At 46.8% G+C, this 20913-nt stretch overlaps 1 protein-coding gene across 1 annotated transcript; it reads right to left on the bottom strand.

Annotated features, from left to right (window-relative positions):
* Window positions 1–6795: 6795 nt before the first annotated feature.
* Window positions 6796–17763, bottom strand: pwwp2a (PWWP domain containing 2A; the record flags this gene model as incomplete). The annotated part of the gene is given in 3 exon segments (XM_080549403.1): window positions 6796–7305; window positions 7307–9065; window positions 16349–17763. Coding segments are annotated over 3 exon segments (3684 nt in total).
* Window positions 17764–20913: the final 3150 nt, after the last annotated feature.

Genomic DNA, 20913 nt, shown 5'->3' on the forward strand with positions numbered 1-20913 from the left:
CTGGGAGATGGGGGGTTAGGGGCCGATTTGGAATTCAGCATGTGTATTTCTGTTTGATCTGGGGAGAGTGAGTGAGTGAGGGACAGCTAGTGAGTAATAGACATTTATGCTTCAATTTGTATGCTTCAGTACATTCACTCTCACACACATGTTATATCTGTGTCTTTGTCAGAGGTGAGACTCAGTGCTAAAGTAGAGTAACAGTACAGGTACGTGACAGGGTGGGAGAGTGTGTCACGTCTATCTGCGGTCTCCTGTATCTGGGTCCAGTATTTCAAAACGTGTAATCTGTATCAGAATGATTCATAATTTTTTTGCTATCCAGGATCAGATAATCTGGCAGATCTTAAGTAGTATAAGGGAAGTCAGACAGATCGATCTGATCTTGGATAGCAAAAAAGAAATCCGAATCATTCTCGATCCAGATAAAGTGTTTGAAATACTGGACCCTGTACTGTACCACACACCCCAAGAACAGTCTAGACATGACTAACGAAACTGCTTGGAGCCACACCTGGGACGACAAGGACCAGAAACACTGTTTGAATACTTGGGAGCGTTTGCTTTTGCCTGACTTGAGTGCCAGATGGGTAGCATTTGCACTTTTGGGACTATTCCATTGGTTCCTTTGTGCCAGGCAAACTCAATCAAGCACAGCTAAGTATTTGAAAGGATGTTGTTTATTTGTTGTTTAGTATTTGAATGAACCCGGGTCTGGGAACTCACTGTGGTAGTATGGGCTGATATACAGCTGGTAAGGTCTGGACAGAGACAGACAGAGAGAGAGAGAGAGAGAGAGAGAGAGAGAGAGAGAGAGTGGATCGTTTTCAAGACAGCTTCAACACAACAAAGCCCAACTTTCTGCAACTGCACTGTAATAGCATAGCACATGCAATCTTTATTGCATTAATTAATTTCTTTTGTACATAATATTTGTCTTCTTTTTTTTTTCCATTCATTCATTTTTTTTTGTTTTCTTTGCATTTCAAGATCACAGATCAACATACTGTACTAATAAAAACCCTGCAAAATCCTGTGTCCTGTCCTGTCTCCACACAGTAATAGATACTGGATCAATAACAGTCAGAGGACCCTCCTCCTCTATGCTTGTCTACTCTGCACGTCATCTGAGGGCCAGTTTAAACACTGTAACGACGCGTCCTTCCTTCCTTCCCTTTATGACATCCTTACTTCCATTCTTTCTTTCTCTCCTTGGGGCAATCAATGAGTTCATATTGTTGGACAGATGAGAATAACCCTATACAACATATGTCACGTCAGATCAAGGGGGAGGGAGGAAGGGTGCATTCACCAAGTATTCCGACCGGTCCCCCAGACTATACTCACACGCTCACCGAACATGGACGCCTGCTCAGAAAAAAATAAAAATAAGAATCAAAATGGTATTCAGCATGATGGATAGGCCCAGAGGTGGAGTAGGTCTGCAATTCATTATAAATATATAATTTTTCCTTCTTTCCGATACTTAAATAAAAAATAATTATGTCCATGACGTGTGTACCCCCCACCCCCCTCTCCTTCTCCTCCCTGGGCACATTCCTCCCTCCTTCCTTCCTTCCTTCCTTCTGGCTATCTCTCTCCAACCAATGGCAGTATTGGGAGTAGGGGACCCCATCAACCAATCAGCAGCCCTTCAGTGTTGCAGTGCTGGAAAAGAGAAGAGAAGAAGAAATCAGAGATGGACTAAACAGCTTTTTTCTTTTCATGTAAAGATCACAGGGCTTGTTGTGTAAGGAGTGAGGCCCTGCCCTCCAGAGGAGACTTTAGACTTCAGAGTGCTTCATTACACTGTACTGTAAACCACAGACCCCATGACACGAGACAGGGAGTGGCCTCCTCTTTCTTCTGCTACACATACTCAATGTATAAAGCCTGTATGTGTGTGTGTGTGTGTGTGTGTGTGCGCCACCCACACAAGGTTTTTGAGTGAGATGAATTCCTGAGATGATGAATACAATTAATTATCGACCCCTTTCATTACGCGTATGCACAAGCGACGGCGCGTTGCCATGACATCTTGTCACTGTTCCTGCAGTGACCGATCTGAGCTAAAGGACACTCCAGGCACAGGTGGGGGAGGTGAGGGGGGGGGCGGGGGGATGGGTCGGGTCCTTGGTTTCGTGTCAATGAGCCTGCTATCCCATTGTGTTGCGGGGGTGGAGGGAGGCGGATCTATAAAGAGAGCCATAGAACAGGTGTTGTCTCGGCCCGGCCAGGGGTCTGTCTGTCTGACTGACAGGCGAGAAACCACGATAGACCACATCACGACCGCATATGAGTCATGATGATGATGACGACGCCCCGGCGTAGTGCTGCTCTGCCTGCCCGCCCGCCCGCCCGCCCGCGTCTCTGTGTTCACTAAGGAGGGCTGTGGTGAATCAGTTCCCCTCTGGGGTGAGGAGCCTAGCCTAGCTGTTGGCTACAGATGATTCTAATGTCCTTGAGATTCCCCAGTGTCGTACAAATGCCGCTGCTGTCTCTGCATGTACTTATATGAGAAGTATGCTGCTATCGAAACCGTTGTTGCAAAGCGTTCTTTCTCTACCGGGGGGAGGGGCTGGTGGAGGTAGAAACCAGAGGACGGGCACATTTTTTTCCGTTCCATTGGTTACAATGAGCCCCGTCCTCCGATTTCCACCTCCACCAGCCTCCCCTGGTAGACAAGCTTTTGATTTGTCTCCGAGGCGAGGATTCTACGTTGAAACGCCAGACGTTAAACACCCAGGTCATATTCATAAAGCATCTCACAGTAAAAGTGCTGAACTAGGATCAGGTCCCTTCTGTCCATATATAATCATATTAATTATGATCGGAAAGGCGAAACTAATGCTAGATAAGCATTCCTACCCTGAGACGCTTTAAGAATATGAGCCCAGATTTCCGAGGGGAAACAATCAAACTGCCCCTAAAACAAGACGGCAGTCAAATATGCCCTGCTTCTGACCCCACTGACTAATTGCCCTGTTAGAAGCCTTTTTTAAATGCACCCTTCCCTTCTCCTTCCCTTGAAAGAAATCTCTGACCTGATATGGCTTGACTGGTTAGAGCGATGCAGTGCAGAGGTTGCTTTGACCGTTCGAAATAGATGAGCGATTTACTCCCAGGAAGTTAGGAGGGGAAGGATGCATTTTCAAAGTATTAAAACAAATAAGCCACTAATAATGAATGCTTGTTGTGCTGTACACAGTGTATAATGTGAAAAATGATTTGTATAACCGTTATCTGTTTGCAGGTAAGAAAATCTGTTGAATAAAGGGAATGCATTTCCCTGCAAAATATCGTCCTTCAATGAAAGGAATGAATTTGTCTTCATTCAGCCCTGTTCCCTCTCCTGTTCTTGTCCTAGAATGTTCTAAGGCTCAGCAGGTAGAACCTTGACAGCCAAATTAGTTTTTCTGTTGGTCGGCAATTTCATAAAAAGCCCAAAACAAACCTTAGCAGTAATAGTGGAGATCCGGCCTCATTTTAAAAGGCCAGGTCATTGTCAACTTAAATTTGTTGGACAGATAACATCAATATTTCAAATTCCTTATGCCCATTCTAACCTAACACTTGTTTCTGGGTGAATCTGCTGAAGGCCTTATAAATCGGCCTTGAATGTGGATAAAGGAAGTGGAGAGGCTAAAATGACGACAACTAGGTAAAGATTCTTGAAGTTGACAGTTTTATTTATATACTTTTTTTAAAACATCAGAAAAAAACATTTACACAAGTATTCTTCAACTGTTTACTTTTTTCTCTCTCTTTTTTTTCCAAACGTTTTTTTTTTTTTTTTTCATCCCCTGTACAGCATTCTCTGATCTGCAAACAGATGTCCAAAATAAAAGTGAGAAAGAAACAAGAGCCAAACCCCATTATAATAATACACGTTGTCTTGGCTGTTACAAAATGGTCAAGTCAGTGTGCTCTACCAAGCAGTATGTCTTTCTGTCTGTTAACCCTCGAGTCTCTGGTCCCTCCCTACACAATCCTAACTGGGTGGAGGTCTTACTGAGGGCCCCGCTATGTCTTGTCAGAGGTGGATACCAATTAATGAACAAGAACATGAGATTCAACATACTTTTGGAGATCAGTATATACCATCATTTGAGAACAGTTCCTCACCAACACCCCTCCCCCCCATGGCAACAGCCCCCCCCCCCCCCCCCCCCCGGCCACCCCTCCCGCCCCAAAAAGAAAATGTCCATTATTAAGCATCGATGATGCCTCAGTTGAGGATAACGTTTGAGATACAGAAGGTACTGTAACTGTACAAATATAATCAAGATTCACAGTTCGGATGAGATCAGTCAAATAAGGGTAGAGTGATGATAAGATAAAGATCAGACACACCAAATAAAGTCAAACACACTCCTCACCTCACGCGGCAGCACTGAGTAACAGCTGAACACAGAGACCAGAGAAACCACTGGACTACTCAGGAAGTCAATCAAAACAAGATATGACAAAAAAAAAAAAAAAAAAAAAACATGGTAAATGTTTTACAAAGTAGAACTGGACTCAAATGGAGCCAGAACGTCCCTGTAGGGATGATATTGCCACACCACAGGCCTTATGGGAAGAGAAGTCACTTTTTAAATAAAAAAAACTCTTCTCTCTCTGTTTATGCTAGTCAGTGTTATTGACTCAGTATCATGGTGATCTTAAGGAAACATGGCAGCCTGCATCAACTTAGAACAATAAAAAGGCATAACAATAAAATGTTTTCTTCGATGCAGACATGACTTAAATCAGTTGAATCGGGTTGAAGTATTTCACTACCTGGGGCCTCATTCCATATAGGTGTGTGGGTGTGTGTGTGTGTGTGGCATATCCCCACAAGCAAATCCAAGGAGCTAGAGATAAAAAGATCTGAGCGCACACGAACAGTCTTGGATAACGGTGGGGAGCGTTGGCTATGGAGACTAGAGAGACGGTAGCTCTAGAGGGAACATGGGAAGGGAGGAGTGAGGGAGGGAAGGGAGGAGTGAGGGAGGGAGGGAAGGGAGGGAGGAGTGATGAGCGACGAGGGCCCTGTCCAGACACAACCCTAACCCCTAGTCTAGCTCCTATCCACTTGTGTAAATCTGAGTGGATTAGATGAGAACAGGTAAGCTGACAAGAATGTTCGCCATCTTGCTTCAATCCTTTGAGATCTACACAGGTGCCTAGAGAGTAGAGAAGGCAGATCTGTCTGTATCCAGTGGTGATGAAGACCGCCCCACCACCACATCCTCCTCCTCCTCCTCCTCCTCCTCCTCAGACTCTCACAACTGACCGACCGACCCACCAACCAGCACTTGAGGTGACTTAAGGCCAGTTTAAAGTTCTGCGTAAAATCGACGCCGTAGCCTTGCGTAGTCCCGCGTGGGCCCGCCTTGCCTACGGAGAGGGTTAATGTGCACATCTCCAAAATTTTAAGAACGCGTTCAGCGCGGTCAGTTTCTACGCAACAGTAAACTCTGTGATTGGTCCGCTTGGTAGCACATGATTCCGACAAGATTCAGACTCTCTCGTTGGCCAAAATGCGGAAGCTATGACAGAAATGTCATTCACTTTTTCTGTAATTACTTATTAATAAAGATTTGAAAAGAACTTTAAATCGGCCTTTAGGTTTACCAGCACCTCCTTGCTCCCCCAGCTTAACCTCAACTGTCAGGAAAGCCCCTGTCTGGCCTGGAGCCACCCGGTGATCAAAAGCTTACGGGGGGCCTGACCCCCAGACGCTACCTACTGTTAGTCTGCTAGCTACCGCTAACTACCACCGTCTGGTTGCTAAGATCATGTATCCGAGCTCTTACGCTAGGCTCTAGCCTACACGCTAGCCAGGGTCCACAACCTCCTTGTCGGCTATGATATCCACAAGCACACAGGTACATAAAATGTGCTAAAAAATGCGATTCTGTTCTTCTTCTCTCTCGTTCTCAGAGAGCTGCCTGCTGCTGTTCTGTAACACGTTTTTTTTCAGATTTCAGAAGTTTTCTTCACAGTATCTGACACTGAAACCATTTGTTTGCATAGACGAAGATGAAGAAATCAACTCTCTCTTTTTAAAACCATCTACAATTCTGGGAAACTCAAAACTCGATAAAACCAGCAAACCTACGAACCGCGTTGTTTTAGAGCATGACATAAGCCTCTTAAAGGGGTCAAACCTACACGCTTCGATTCTAAGAAATAAGGAGAATTGTTCAGACTTTTTCCAATCACAAAGCTTATGGTTGAAACACACGTCGGAAATACAAAATTGACCAGATCTCCACCATGTTGTAAAAAATAAGTGAAATTTGAATCAAATAAAAACAACATATAAACACTGCCATTGTTTTTACGCAACAGTGTTCAGAGAACTCCAACACCCATTCAGTCCCTTTGGATCTTAGAGAGTCCTGTCTGTCTATGTTTGTGTCTGTCTGTCTCTGTCTCTGTCTCTGTCTCTCTCTCTCGGTCTCTGTCTGTCTGTCGGTCTCTGTCTGTCTGTCGGTCTCTCTGTCTCGGTCTCTGTCTGTCGGTCTCTGTCTGTCTGTCGGTCTGTCTCTGTCTGTCTGTCTGTCTGTCTCTGTCTGTCTGTCTGGCCTGAATTGTTTAGTTTCTTTCTCCCTAGAGGCTGCAGAAGGGGGGGAGGGAGGGAGTGGGAGGGGAGAGGGGACAGGGGGGGGGGCATGGCAGGTGACTAGCAGTGAGAGTGGAGCAGTGCAGCAGGAGGGGGGAGGAAGCAGGTGTCATTTGTTGCCTACCTTTCCTTTTCCCCAAAACCACCAACACCACCACCACCACCACCAACCACCAACCACCTCACGTCTCAAACTGCGTTAGCAAGGCGCGAACCTCGGGTGTGAGTTGCTTAGCGGCCCTGGCGGCCTCGGTGATGGCCTTACGGTACAGGCCCTTTCTCTTCTTGTCAAAGCGAGACTGGAAGCTTTCTAGGAAGGGGGCGAGCTGGGAGAGGGCCAGGAAGGAGGTGGTGGGGGAACCGAACCAGGCGACGCGCGCCTCCTGCCTAGCTAGCAGCCCGTTCTCTATGGTGATGGTGATGCCTACGACCCGGGCCGGCCACCAGGGGAAGCCGTATATCTTGGCCCAAACGATGTCCCCTATGCAAATGGTCCTGCCGTCCGCAGCCAAACACTTAGACACGTTTTTGGAAAAGACACCGGCTTTTTTCCCAGATTTACTGGGCTTTTTCTCGTCCTTAGGAGTGGGCTCGGTCGCTGCGGAGGAGGAGGAGGAAGAGGAGGAGGAGGAGGTGGAGGACGTGCTGGGGGCAGCGGGGGCAGCAGCAGCAGCGGGGGGGGGGGGCGGGGGGCGGTGAGTGCATGGCACCGGGAGGGGGGAAGTCGAAGGTCTCGGTGGAGCTACACTCTGAGTTTGAGGACTTTAGGTCGTCGGCGCTATCGACGCTGCACATGGAGGCGGTGCTAGAGGAGTCTGGCAGGCTGGGGTCGAGGGTCATGTAGACCACCAGGTTGCCGCCGGCGCCGGCCTTGCTGCCCCGCGTCTCCCGCCTCTCCTCTCGCCCCCCCTGCTCCTCTGGCTCCTGGCTCTTGGGGTCGCCGTGCTCCGAGGGCGGCCCCGGGACCGGGGGGACTGGGCCTGGGGCCGGGACTGGGTGGGGGTCCTGGTGGGACGATCTGATCAGGGGCTGGATTTGGGTGAAGCTCTGAGGCCTGAGCTCAGGTTCTGGGTCTGGCCCTCTAACCGGGCCCTGGGTGGTGTCGGTGGTGTCGGTGGCGGCAGCAGTGGCCTCGCCTGTGGAGCAGGAGGAGGAGGAGCGCGTGGAGGTGCAGCGGGGAGGAGGGGGTGCGACTGAGACTGAGAGCGCCAATGGCTTTGGGGGGGACAAACGGGGGGGGCCTAGGGAGGTGGCGCTTCCGCCCAGCCCTTTCTCTAGGCAAGGCTGCGGCGGCGACTTAGAGGGGGAAGTAGAGCAGGAGTCGTTCTCTTCGTTACGGTACCTTTGAGGCTTGATCCTCATCCGGGGCGGGAGGGGCGTGGCGCTGCTGGGGGCCACCCCGCTGATCTGCTGCACCCGGCGGGTGAAGTGGACCTTCTGGTGGGCCTCCTGGAGGGCTGCGGCCCGCGTCATCGTCTTGGCGGAGTTGGCGCCCGTGTTGTTGTTGCCGCCGGCGACCGCGGGCGTGGCCGTCGTCGTCTCTCTTTGCCTCTTCTGGGCCTTGGCCAGCTTCAGAACCTCCCGCGCCTTCGAGTGGTCCACGTTTTTACTCTGCAGCACTTTCTTGGCGTTCAGCTGGTTCACTCGGGAGCTGCTATTGGCTGACGGCGACGACGTGGCGGTGGTGGAGGAGTTGGACACGCCCCTCAGGACTCTGTTCCCCCCAGCTCCGCCCCTCGCCTGACCCAGAGAGGAGGAGGAAGATGAAGAGGAGGAGGAGGAGGAGGCCACTCGTATCCCTGAGGCCTGCCGTTTAGACGCCTCCGACACAGCGCCGCGGCCCTTCTCCTCAGACCGCCCGTCGCTCCGCGACCGCTTGCCGGCGGCGGTGGTGGTGGCCGCCGTGTCGCTGCGTCTCCGCTTGGCGTCGTCGACCCGCCCGTCGGAGGCGGGGCCCCTGCGCGGCGGCTCTCTCTTGTCCCCCGTGGCCACGGCGCCCTTGCACTTGTCGCAGAGCACCTGGCGGGGGCGGAGCTTGATGGCGTTCATGATGGAGGTGGGCTCCTCGCGGTACAGCCTCCGCTTGGGCCGCTTGATCTTGCGGGGGGGCGGCTGAGGTAACGACTGGTTGTAGGTGTCCCTGATGAACAAAGGCGGGGGGTAGGGGGCGCCCTCCTGAAACAACGGGGGAGGTTTATTAGTCCAGGGGTGAGGCTGTTGGGAAGGCTGGGGGGGGTCAGGTTTGGGGTTGTTGTTGTCGGGGTCGGACGCTGTCACAGCCTGGGGGGGCGGCGGCTCCTTGGAGGCGTGGTCTAGGTTCTCCTTAGCGGTCACTTTCTCTGTCTCAGGCTGGAATGGTTCTTCTGTTTTTAGCTGCATAGATTCAGGCTTAGGTTTGTCCTTGTATTCTCTCTTGGGGAACACAGTGATTGGGATTCCATAGGGTCCAAACCTGGGGAGACAAGAGAAGAGGGGGGGGGGAGACAGAGAGAGAGGTGGTGTGAGAAACGGCGAGCTTTGATATATCTTGAGGCTCCTCTGTAACGTTCCATGGTCATTTTGAATATTGCGGGTGAGGAGGTTTCCCTGTTTCATAATGGAGATCACTTTAAGCGTCTTTGAGTGTCTAGAAAAGCGCTATACAAGTCTAATGTATTATTATTATTATTATTATTATTATTATACTTTAGGTAAATCCGTTCAATCCAAACAAAGACCCTGCAGCCGTCTTTCTACTACGTAAAACCCACAGAACAGAAGTGTGGAGGAGAACGGCGGAAGGCTGCGGAAGGCGGCGGAAGGCTGCGGAAGGCAGCCTAAGTGAGCGCAGCGGGAGATCAAATGCACCCCCACAGTCTAGAACACAGAAAACCACCAGAGGAAGAAAGCAAGCCTTGTGCTGTGTACTATATTAATGCACAGCTTCCCTGCTGTTAGAGGTATTAAAACACAGAGGTCTGTGTGACACGAAGACAGGTGAGAAGGAGAAGAGGAAACCTCTGTTCATCATCACGGCTGATGACAATACCTCCTGTCCGTTTCGTTGCAAAACAATCACAAGGGACAGACACTAGAGGATAACTGACATACATGTCAACACAAAACAATCTATTATCTCCTGTTGAAGATGTGGGACATGCAATGAGACATAAGTAAGCGCTTCCGCAACATAGTGTACCTTCAACACTACGATGACGAAATACATCTGAACAGACAAAATCATTGAGTCAATGCAAAGTATAGTTTGAGTCAAAGGGATGCTTTCACCCCAACACTTTCTGTACATGACTACTTCACAAACTTGAAAACCAATGATCAAATCAAAAGGTTCAACAACCAGACAGTAGGCCTTCTGTAGTATACATGTCAACTAGTAGCTAGTTACCATTAAAGCCACAATCCATGATTTGAAACCAAATATTTCTGGGGTTATGATGGGGTAGACCAGAATCAATGGATATATCAGGCTATGATTTATACCCATATTTATATTCAAAAACATCTTCAGGAATTGCGGATTGTGCCTTTAACTGTAACTAGGCCTATATGTAGTATATTTATCATATGCAGGTCAGGCCTGTATTTGATTCTGTCCTAAAATACATCCCATGTCCCAGGGAGATGACAGCACAACACAGGGATAGATGGCCTTGGGTAACTTTGTCCCTCTGCTGCATTAGTGAGTGCATGGAGGGCACCGCAAACACACAGCAAGATAAATCACGTCCCCCCAGCCCCCCCCCCCCCCCCCCCCCCCTCCTCTACTGGACCTGCGCAGAGCTGAACCAACCTTCCTCCTCTTTGAAACAAGGAAATAATGGATGTTATCTATGATGTCAGCCGGCCTAGTCAGAATGTGTCATAATAACAACATGATGAATAAGCAATGAATCAGAGAAAAGCAACTAGCAATTACTGGACTGGACATCTCGGCCTGGGCATGTGCGTTTGTATCTTGTTTCACATCTGGTCCATTACTGCATTTTGACAGCAATGTGACGGCATACGAATAAAAATAGACAAGAGAGGTGAAAAGAGTGACAGTTCATTACATCGACGGCACTAGGGGTGCACCCATACCGTTTTTTTTCAGACCGGGTACAAATACCGTAAAAGGACTTACATTTTGGTACTTGCCGATACAGACTACCGATACCTAGGTCTGTAACAATTATGGAATAATTGTCTAATGGCAATTATTTTATGTGATCGCGGTTTCTTTTTTGAACTGCGGTCAAAGCATTTTTATTTTTATGAGATGGGTCAAAGCATGGTCATACTTTTGTTTGCGTCCATCAAACACGTTTCCAATGCGCCCTGTAGCGTGACAGAACAGAGAGCTACTCGCTATCCTATCAGAGGACACCCCGCACGCATTGATTTACAGTTGCCAAATCAAGTCGGCTTTCGAACGTTAAAAATCCACGCAGGATTCGGCAAACGGACAGTAGCCTACATTTGGTAGTAGGGGTGGGCATCGACGATCGATAATTGATCGAATAGGATCTTGGTCGATCACAAAATAAAACATTTGGTCGATCACAAAAAAAAAAAAAAAAAAATTTGTGGTCGACCAAATGTTTTATTTTGTGATCGACTAAGATCCTTATCGATCAATTATCGATCAATTATCGATCGTCGATGCCCACCCCTATTTGGTAGAGAGAGGGACGGAATAAATGACACGAGATGGAGCATGTTTCAAAACGTAATCAAGCCAAACCTGAGGGGAAATCCTGCAAACTTAATAACTTAATAACATAACTAGATGACACACAGTCCCTTTTTATTGATGAGGATACCTGTTCAACTTTATGTAAAAAAATATAATAATGACGCATGGTTTACTTCATAGGTTGCTGTGTTATCACGTTATCTGGGTCACATAACAGTGAAACAATTATATTGTTCGTCGCAATTATTTCTGCGACAATTAATTGTACAGCTACATTTTTTATTGTTACAGGCTTACCGATACCGAGTACTAGGGATGCCCCCGATACCGTTTTTTTGCCGTACTGCCGATACCGATAGAAAAATAGCCTAATACTAATAAAAAAACTAAAATGAGTGTGGATGAGACATTTTACATTTAGAGCATCCAATAAAGCGAGGCCTTGGCCTAAATGTTGGCCCTACAGAGTACTTAATAACACCATTACACTTCTAACAATGACTTTGAAAACATATATTATATTAATATATATCCTAATCATAATTATAATATTTTAGCTGGTAACAGACAAGCTAGTCTGAAAATGATTATGTGTTAAATATTAAAATGTCATAAAATGGTCATAATGAAAAGGTTTTGTTTTCATCATTCTCTCTATCTTTCTCACATGCTCAGCAAACACAAACACACACACACACACACACACACACACGGGATCTCTCCCGTTAGAGGCAGACGGTCTGGATCACAGAGATAGAACAGTAGAGGGGCTATGACATTATCTATGGTCGGGAGGGACATTCTAAAGCCACCGAAAGCAAAAACATTATACAGCACTTCCAGACATCTATCCCGTCTAGAGAGGAGGGGCCGCGGCACTCTGTCTGATACATCCAGACAACTGTGAATTATACATCACGTTACACTAACAGGCAGTGTACAGGAGGCTGGGAGGGTGAGACAGTGAGAGAGACTGGAACAGAGTGTCTACAGGGAGGGTGAGACAGTGAGAGGAGGGGAGTCAGTACAGGGAGGGTGAGACAGTGGGGGAGACTGGAACAGAGTCTGTACAGGGAGGGGGAGACAGTGAGGGGGAGGGAAGTCTGTATAGGTAGGAGTGAGTGGAACAGTCTTGGGCGGGTGGATTCCCTCCCCAGGAGACCCTGTCCTGGGTCAGCATGGGAAATGAACATTGTAGCCTACTCTAGGCCAGGCCTATACAGTGTCTAAATAAATAATACAATGTATAAATAAACCGCGCAAAGTAGCTGGCTGCTGTGTTTTGGAGGTCATAACATTTACCAGAGACAGGGACAGGTCTGGGGATGGTTCTTGTCAATTGGTCTACTCCACTTCAAATCAGAAACGTCCCCATCTCCACAAATAGGAGGGGATGCGTGTGGCTGTGTGTTTCAAATTAATAGGCTTCCCAAGCAGTTGCGTAAGAACGAGTTCATCTTCAATCCATAAATACATCTGGCCACGAGCACAATCCTAGTTATAGGCCTAAACATACAATTACAATTGAATACTATACACAAAGTCCTACATGCCTAAGCGTTGTCTACTCTGCCCAGTGTCTCTCTCTGTACGTGACAGACGGACACTAGGAGTGTGAAATGACACTGGAGAAATTACACAGGATTAAGGGGGTGTTTCTCACACTCCGATCACAGGAAATTAAACAGCCGAGAGGGACCGGAGGAGTGAATTGGGTCCTTATCAACCAACGCCTCTGGTTCAAACAGCAACCATCTACCCCCTTCTGAAATACAAGGTGACTACCAGTACTATCCAGTGTAATCCGGTTCTCAACCCTTTTCCTAAAGTGTACACTTGTGCACTGTTTACTACACGGATAGAAAAACAAGGATGGAGAATTTGGGACGCAGTGAATGTCTATAAGACGCTTTTAAATCCTACTAGGCCGCCGTCCGATTCTCTACCCTTTTAACAAAACTCCTTCTTATTTAGGCCTACTCCCTCTCCTGGATTCAAAGCATTGGATTAGTGTGATCAATATGGTAGCAAGCAACCCCCCATACCCCATGCTTACACCATCGCAATGCTTTTAAGTCCATGAGACAGTGGAGAAACACTTGAGAGAGGGCTACAGAACTGGACCGCAGCCGCAGACTGGACTGAGGTCAGTGTGACTCCCTTCTCCCATCCTGAGTCTGAGTGTACACATCTGTGGTTAAAACAATGGAACACTAATGATCTATGACAATGCTATGGAACTCTCTCTAGCCAATCACAGGCACAAGGCCTGCCCTCATGGGACAGTTTGAAAACAGAAGCCATAAACCAATCTACCAACCAACCCACCCACCCACCCCTCGGACACAACAATGAGGCTCTAAAAATGGAGTCTGCTGTTGGTAGAGAGGAGATGGGGCCTCTGGTTGTCTTCAGTACTGCCAACGGATTGTTTGAACATGTTGCATGTCTTTGTTATCTCCTTGATTTTAATTGTACTTTTAATGCACTTCTAATTTTCAGTCTACTGTAAGGTGACCTTGGGTGTCCACAAAGCCGCCAATCAAATCAAATATATAATTATTATTATTATTATTATTATTAGAGAAAAGAACCGGAACAGAATACTTGTCATTGTTGCTTGTTGAGATGCTCTTATCTGTGTAAGGAACACTGTTAATAATAATAATAATAATAATAATAATAATAATAATACATTAGACTTATATAGGCCTAGCGCTTTTCTAGACACTCAAAGACGCTTTAAAAACTGAAAAGATCGAGTAGTAAAATAAAAAGAAACAAAAAATACTAATAAAAGAAAGTATAGGGGTCTAATTAATTTTTTGATTACTAAATCTAAATGTCTTTGTAGGAGAATGTACTCTGTATACTGCAAGTATTCCTAGATTTCGTGCAGAGAAGCGCGAAAACAAGCAACGCCAGCGTCCTCTCTCGACAAAAAGACCTGACAAAAAGCATTCTTGGTTGAAATGTTGCAGATTAATTCTACGGGCGGCATCATCAGCCAATGTATATCTTTCTGATGGTGTTTTCTTTCTTTTCAAACACTGTAGAGACAGTAACCATAACAAATCCATCACAACTGCATAGTAGACCCACCCTAGGCCTTATCATGGCCTACTAAATTGCCATTAATCAAAACATGCTTCTTGATAATATAGGGTTAGTAATATTATTACTAGGTAATTACAGTGTTATCACAGAGGCTTAACGGCAAATTACTGTAAACCGTAACAGTGAGGATTGCCTGCCTCCATACTGTCATGTCATTGCCGAGCTATTGAACAAGCGACTGTCTTTGGGATCCGATCGATCGATGCTCTGCTCTGGATCACAGTAGTGTGTATCAATACAGTACCACACAGAACCTGTTCGACTGACATGACACGACGATCACAACAGTCCCACTAGCAGTAGGCCTAACCAATGAGTTGGAAAGTGAAATCAAACAAAAACGGGACATCCGATTCCACCACTTCCTCATTGACGAGCCTCAAGTGAAGTATGTGCGTAGTAGTGATCAGCGTAGTGCAGGCGAGTCCCCAGGCATGGCATAGGGCTTATCAGCCAGCTTGTTTAATTATAACCTCTAATATAGAATGGCAGCTAATAAAGTGGGAGAGAGGGTGAAGATTAGAAGGAGAGGTGTTGATGAGAGTGAGAAACCACATGTAGGGAAGACAGGAAGAGGAAGATGAAGAAAAAAAAAGACATGGAGAAGGGTATAAGATAAGGACAGAGAGAGCAGGTGTTGACAGTAGCATGGTGCTAAAAGGACTTTTCCCTTGCAGAATTCCAAATTGGCACCTAGTAACCTACTAACCTACAATTCTCTACACTCCTAAAGATGGTAAATGGTAAATGGACCGCACTTATATAGCGCCTTATTCCAAAGCGCTTTACAATGGCCTCTCATTTACCCATTCACACAACAATGGAGGCAAGCTACTACGCAAGGCACCGGCCCGCTCATTGAGAGCAATTTGGGGTTCAGTGTCTTGCCTAAGGACACCTCGACACGTGGCCAGCCAGGGATCTGAGAGGATTGGAGAGGTGCAAGCTAGGCCCAATGTATTGTATATTAGAGGGCAGGATAGGGCTACCAATCTTAGGTTTACAACTAAGGCCTATCGATTCCTCTAAAATCGAAAATGGTATCGAGGGGCTAGGAGTTTATTTGGGATTCGGGCTATGGCTTTCTCTACGCCCTGTTTGACCAAACACAGCCGTGTTACCATACTGAACATCGCAGATAGAAACGCCATGAAAAGAGCCAATTATATTTCTATCAACCCTATTGAACAGGGGAGCTACCTGAACCCAAATACTGAACCCTAATTCACACTAGAGAACCAAGCAGAGCCTAGCTGATCTGTACTGTACTGGGTTGGCCTGGTTTAATATACACCGTTGCTGAAACAGTGCTGGAAAGGAAAGTGTGAGAGGAAGCAAGCCCAGTACAGTATGATTCAGGTTGGCTATTGATGCTATTTCACAACTAGAGGCCCTGCCACTGCCCTTATATACGTTCCTCGAAGCTTTTGTGATTGTGTTGTCAAGCTTTGGAGGTCATCATGGTGTGTCGCCTGACCCCACCTTCCCTGTGTGGAAAATGGTGTTAGTAGTTCAGCTCAGGGGGGAAGGTTAGCTAAGCACCACAACCTCTCCTTCCATTTCCTATGCTCAGAGGTAACGTCATGTGAATTCCCAGATTCCCTCCAGAGAGGCAGATTGTAGTAGGTAAGAAAGAAGTGCAGTGCAAGTGGGTTTCAAAGGTAAACAGAACAAGGTGAGACTGTCTGGTGATGCAAGCCAGGTTTAACACACACTAGGGACAAGACAGTGAGAGAGAGAGAGAGAGAGAGAGAGAGAGAGAGAGAGAGAGAGAGAGAGAGAGACAGACAGAGAGAGAGACAGAGAGAGAGAGAGAGAGAGAGAGAGAGAGAGACAGACAGAGACAGAGAGAGAGAGAGAGAGAGAGATGGAGAGAGGGAAATATAGTGATAGAGAGGGTGGCATAGAGGAAACATATTGGACAATGCGCATACTGTATGTACCTTTTAGACAGGTCCATCAGAACCCCGGAGAAGATCTTCTCGCCTAGCCGGAAGGACACCACCAGTGCGTCATCGATGATGTGATCCAGACAGACCCGAACCTCGGACCCGGGTCTCAGGTGGTCCACCGACTCGGGGGGCATCTCCTCCACCACCACAACACCACATGATGGCACCACAGTGGCTTTCGATTCGGACTCGAACCTAGGCTGTGTCTCCATCCCCGAGTCTCCTCCATCCGCCCCGAGGTCTGTCGAGGAGGAGGAGGGGTCCAGGTCCAGAAGATCCTTGATCCGCGATCCAGGAAGCTCGGGGGAGTCCTCCTGGGGGGTCTCAACGCTGGAAAAGTCACAAATGTAACCCTGGGTCTCCATGGGTGTCCCTAGGTCTGTTTCCCTCTCCAGGACCGGCAGAGAGTCTTCTTCGTGGTGGTCTATTATGGGGGGCTGGGGGTCTATTATGGGGGGCTGGGGGGGCCCCCGGGGTTCGAGCGAAGCATCTTCCGACGAGTCTCGGTCCTTGTACAACTCGGAACCAGGGGGGGGAGCATGGTCAAGAGGGGGTCCTAAAGCAACGTCAAGAGAGGGTCCTAAAGCAACGTCAAGAGGGGGTCCTAAAGCAACGTCAAGAGAGGGTCCTAAAGCAACGCCAAGAGGGGGTCCTAAAGCTCTACTATAGTCACACTCGATGTTAGCAGTGGGGGGCTGGTGGTGGGTTAACTCGGGGGGGTTCGGATCGTAGAAATCGATCGTGTCGCCGGGCTCGGCCGGTTCCGCTAACGAGAGTCCATCCTCCTCCGTGGCTAAGGGATGCGGCGCGAAGGGGAACGAACGCAGGAAGACCCCGGAGGAGGGTTGGAGCTCCGCGATGGAACTGTTCTGGTTCTGGTTCTGGTGGTCTCGGCGGGGCTCGGAGCAGGGCTGCTCGGGGGGCTTACTACTACCACTACTACTACTACTACTACTACTGACCTCCTCGGTGTTCGCAGCTTCCACGGTGGGGAGCGAAAAAGGGAAACACTCTATCAACCGCTCCTTGGCTATACGGGGGTACTCCGACTCGTAGCAGAAAAAAGAAGTGAAATTCTCGGCGGTACTCTCCTGGACCTCTCCGACCCGGGGTCCGGGACACCCTCCAGTCCCTCCTGCCTCCTCGGTTCCTTTTCCCGCTGCTTCCACTTCCACTTCCACCTCCTCTGGCCTGCAAAGCCCCGTTTGGACCTCCTGGCTGCATTCCTCAACCCCATCCCCATCCTCGACTTGGTGCTGGACCAGGTCCATTATACGCGTGTAGTTACCCTCCGTAGCGTCGGGGTGCGGGTCGACATTGGTGGTGTCCCCGGGCACCGTCTCTCTCTCTCCCCCGTCCACCGTCGGTGGCACCGTTGGTCCTGGCTCTGCAGCCACGGCCGCCATTTTCTTTCCGCTTTGCTTCTCAACAAGCCCAGGTCCCCTCCTCTCCTCTGTGATAGTGCCAGAGTTTAGTTCCCGCCCCCCCGGAAGCTAAGAACACTTGGGATTGGACAGTGGAAGTACTCAAATTGGAGTTGTGTGGTTGGGGTTCACGCCACTCAACGAGAACCCCCCTGGAAACACTATTGTCATTGGCTCCTTTTGTCTGTCTGGGCTTTGTGAACGGGTTGCCACAAGGGGCGATGTTGGATTGTTCTTTCAACAACCAAGACGTAAATAAATTTGATTTAATGTAAAAAAAATATTATATAAATATTGAAGTTAACTGCAGATTATTAATTATTAATCTCTGAGTATTGGAGAAGAGGTAGGATTAAATAAGATTATGCTTCTTCCTACTCATTTTCGGACATAAATAGTGTTTTTTGTTTTGTTTTGTTTTTTCTTGTTTTTGTTTTGTTTTTTCTTGTTTTTGTTTTGTTTTTTGTTGTTATAACTATTTCTTTTTTCACATGTTCGAAATAAAGCTTTCATTCATTCATTCATTCAAGACAGGATAATGCCAGCGAGAAAAGTGGAGAAAGAGAAGAAAGAGTACATTAAATTGTTTTGTTTTTTTTCTTCACACTGATCAAATTCAATAAATGATTAGTTACATTGCAACATGAGTATAGTAACAACTAGGCATCTACTAAACACCACATTAGCCTAGGACATAAGGAGCTGAACTGTGTGAAGTGTTCTCTCCACCACCTGACAACAACAGGCACAATCAATAGTTCAAGTCAGTTATTCCATTCCATGCATTACAATGAGCCCGTCCTCCATTTTCTACCTCCACCAACCTCCCCTGGCCTATAGGGATTATTTGTCCCCTGCACCATCATCTAATGAAAAGACAAGACCTGACGTCTTCAAAAGAGAGACTGATGTCAATTTATAAGGCTGTCTGCGCAATGTAGACCAGTGACTGCAAGCCACTTTCCCTTCATTTTCCACATGTAGGCCTCTATGCTTTTTATGACATTGTCACATTGAGCACATGATAAACATAATAAAGTCAAACTGTACAGTTTTCCCTCTTATTCGTGTTTCTCTTTGTATGAACAATAAACTATTCTATTCTATTCTTGATTAGTGATATAAAAAGTGATTTAAAATACACAGACACAGTCATACATGCCAGGGTCCTATACAATTATAGATGAGACAGTATCAGTCAGTTATACATTTATGTTTGCAGATAATGTGTGTGTGTGTGTGTGTGTGTGTGTGTGTGTGTGTGTGTGTGTGTGTGTGTGTGTGTGTGTGTGTGTGTGTGTGTGTGTGTGTGTGTGGGTGGGTGTGTAGGTGTGTGTGTGTGTGTGTGTGTGTGTGTGTGTGTGTGTGTGTGTGTGTGTGTGTGTGTGTGTGTGTGTGTGTGTGTGTGTGTGTGTGTGTGTGGGGGGGGGGGGGTGTGGGTGGGTGGAGTTGGAGCACAATATTCTTCATCTGTGTTATTCAACGTGGTTCATGACATGACTTTTATTACAGCTGTTGTCTTAGGATCTGGTTCAAGTCATGGTAGGCCTTTATCTCTTTACTGTGGTGTATCCTCTGGTTGTGGACCAACACAAGAAGGGCAATCTCTGATCTACAAAGCGAGCTTTTCACAGCAACCATTCAAAGTGGTTTGGGTGGTTAGACATAGCTGCATATTGTATGTTCCTAACCACCGGAACCACTTTGAGTGGTTGCTGTGAAAAGCTCTCTTCTATAGTCATCTCACAAGGATAGACCTGTCTTAATGTCGTGGTTTGTGGAACATTACAATATTATTATAAGGCAGCTCAAATGTATGAGTGTACAAATGTAGATAACATATTCTACATATTCAAACACTTTTGACACAGTAAAATAGAATTGTTCCTGTGTGTCTTAAATCACCCACCACATGTACTATTTTGGGTTTTATAAGAAGTAATAAAACATTCTACAGTAGCCTATAGGGTTTGAGGAAGTAAAGGTTAGGTCTGGGTAGAATATGACATGCAAACTGTCAACTCAGTTCTGTACCTAAATGGAACATGCTAGCTCTTGAAGGAACAATGACCTTTTTGTTATTGCACAGAAATACACTTTAATTGGCCATACTCAGGCCTTATATCAGGAGAGGACAAGCTAAAGCATGCCAAAGTGTCAAGCTAAAGCATGCCAAAGCGGGGCAAAGTGTCATTGAACAGGAGAGGGTGTGACTCTGAAGTAGTACAGTAGTACTGTATGTGTGCACTGTAAAAGTTGATGTTTCACTTTGTTTTACGTCTGTTAAAAAAAGAGGGTCCAACCCTGAAAGGGAAATAAAATGATTTAGCTTTGAGCTGAAGGACACAGTTGAGTGTACCACCATGAAGTAGTTTTATATCTCTTCTGTTCCCTGTTCTCATGGTGGTGTGGGGTGACAGTGACACTGGTGATGAAATCATAGGTAATTCAGACAGTGTGAGTCAATGAGTAACCCGTACTGAATGGAATACATTTACTGCATGGGATGACTTCACCTTTTTATGCAGTTCACATTATTCCATGTGCATTCATTTATATTCATAGGAGTAGTATATGAGCAGTACGTCAGTTTAGTATTAACACACGTGATTTAGAGACTAGGTCTTTGGACTCTATAACCTATAGTCATGCTTCCAGTTTCCTGTGACTTCCTATGCCCTTGATATGTCAGATAAATCTATTCATGGGTGGAGTATCCTAACTCGAGATCGGCACGCTCAATTATCGTGTACATTTCCCATTGACATCAATGCAAGATTTATGTGAATGTTGGAGGCACGAGGAAGTCAGATTTACGTGTCCGGATCCCGAGTTAGGATTCCACTTTATATGCCGATATGATAATGAGGTCTATTGGGTATTTCATTTGACATTTGCTGCCTGTCACTATACTACTATTACACACTGATGGTTCATTGGTTTAGCTTTGGTGAGATTCCCAGTCTAACTCAAACTCTAGTCTAGTGAACTATCTGTGTGAATATCACTGGCGATGACATCGTAGGTAATGCAGACAGTGTGGGTCAATGAGTAACCCATACTAATCTATACTAGAGGGATAACTTCATCTTTTTATGCAGTTCACATTATTCTATGTGCTTTCATTTGTTT

This window comes from Nansenia antarctica (assembly GCF_963989245.1).
Source record: "Nansenia antarctica genome assembly, chromosome: 20".
Lineage (NCBI taxonomy): Eukaryota > Metazoa > Chordata > Actinopteri > Argentiniformes > Microstomatidae > Nansenia > Nansenia antarctica.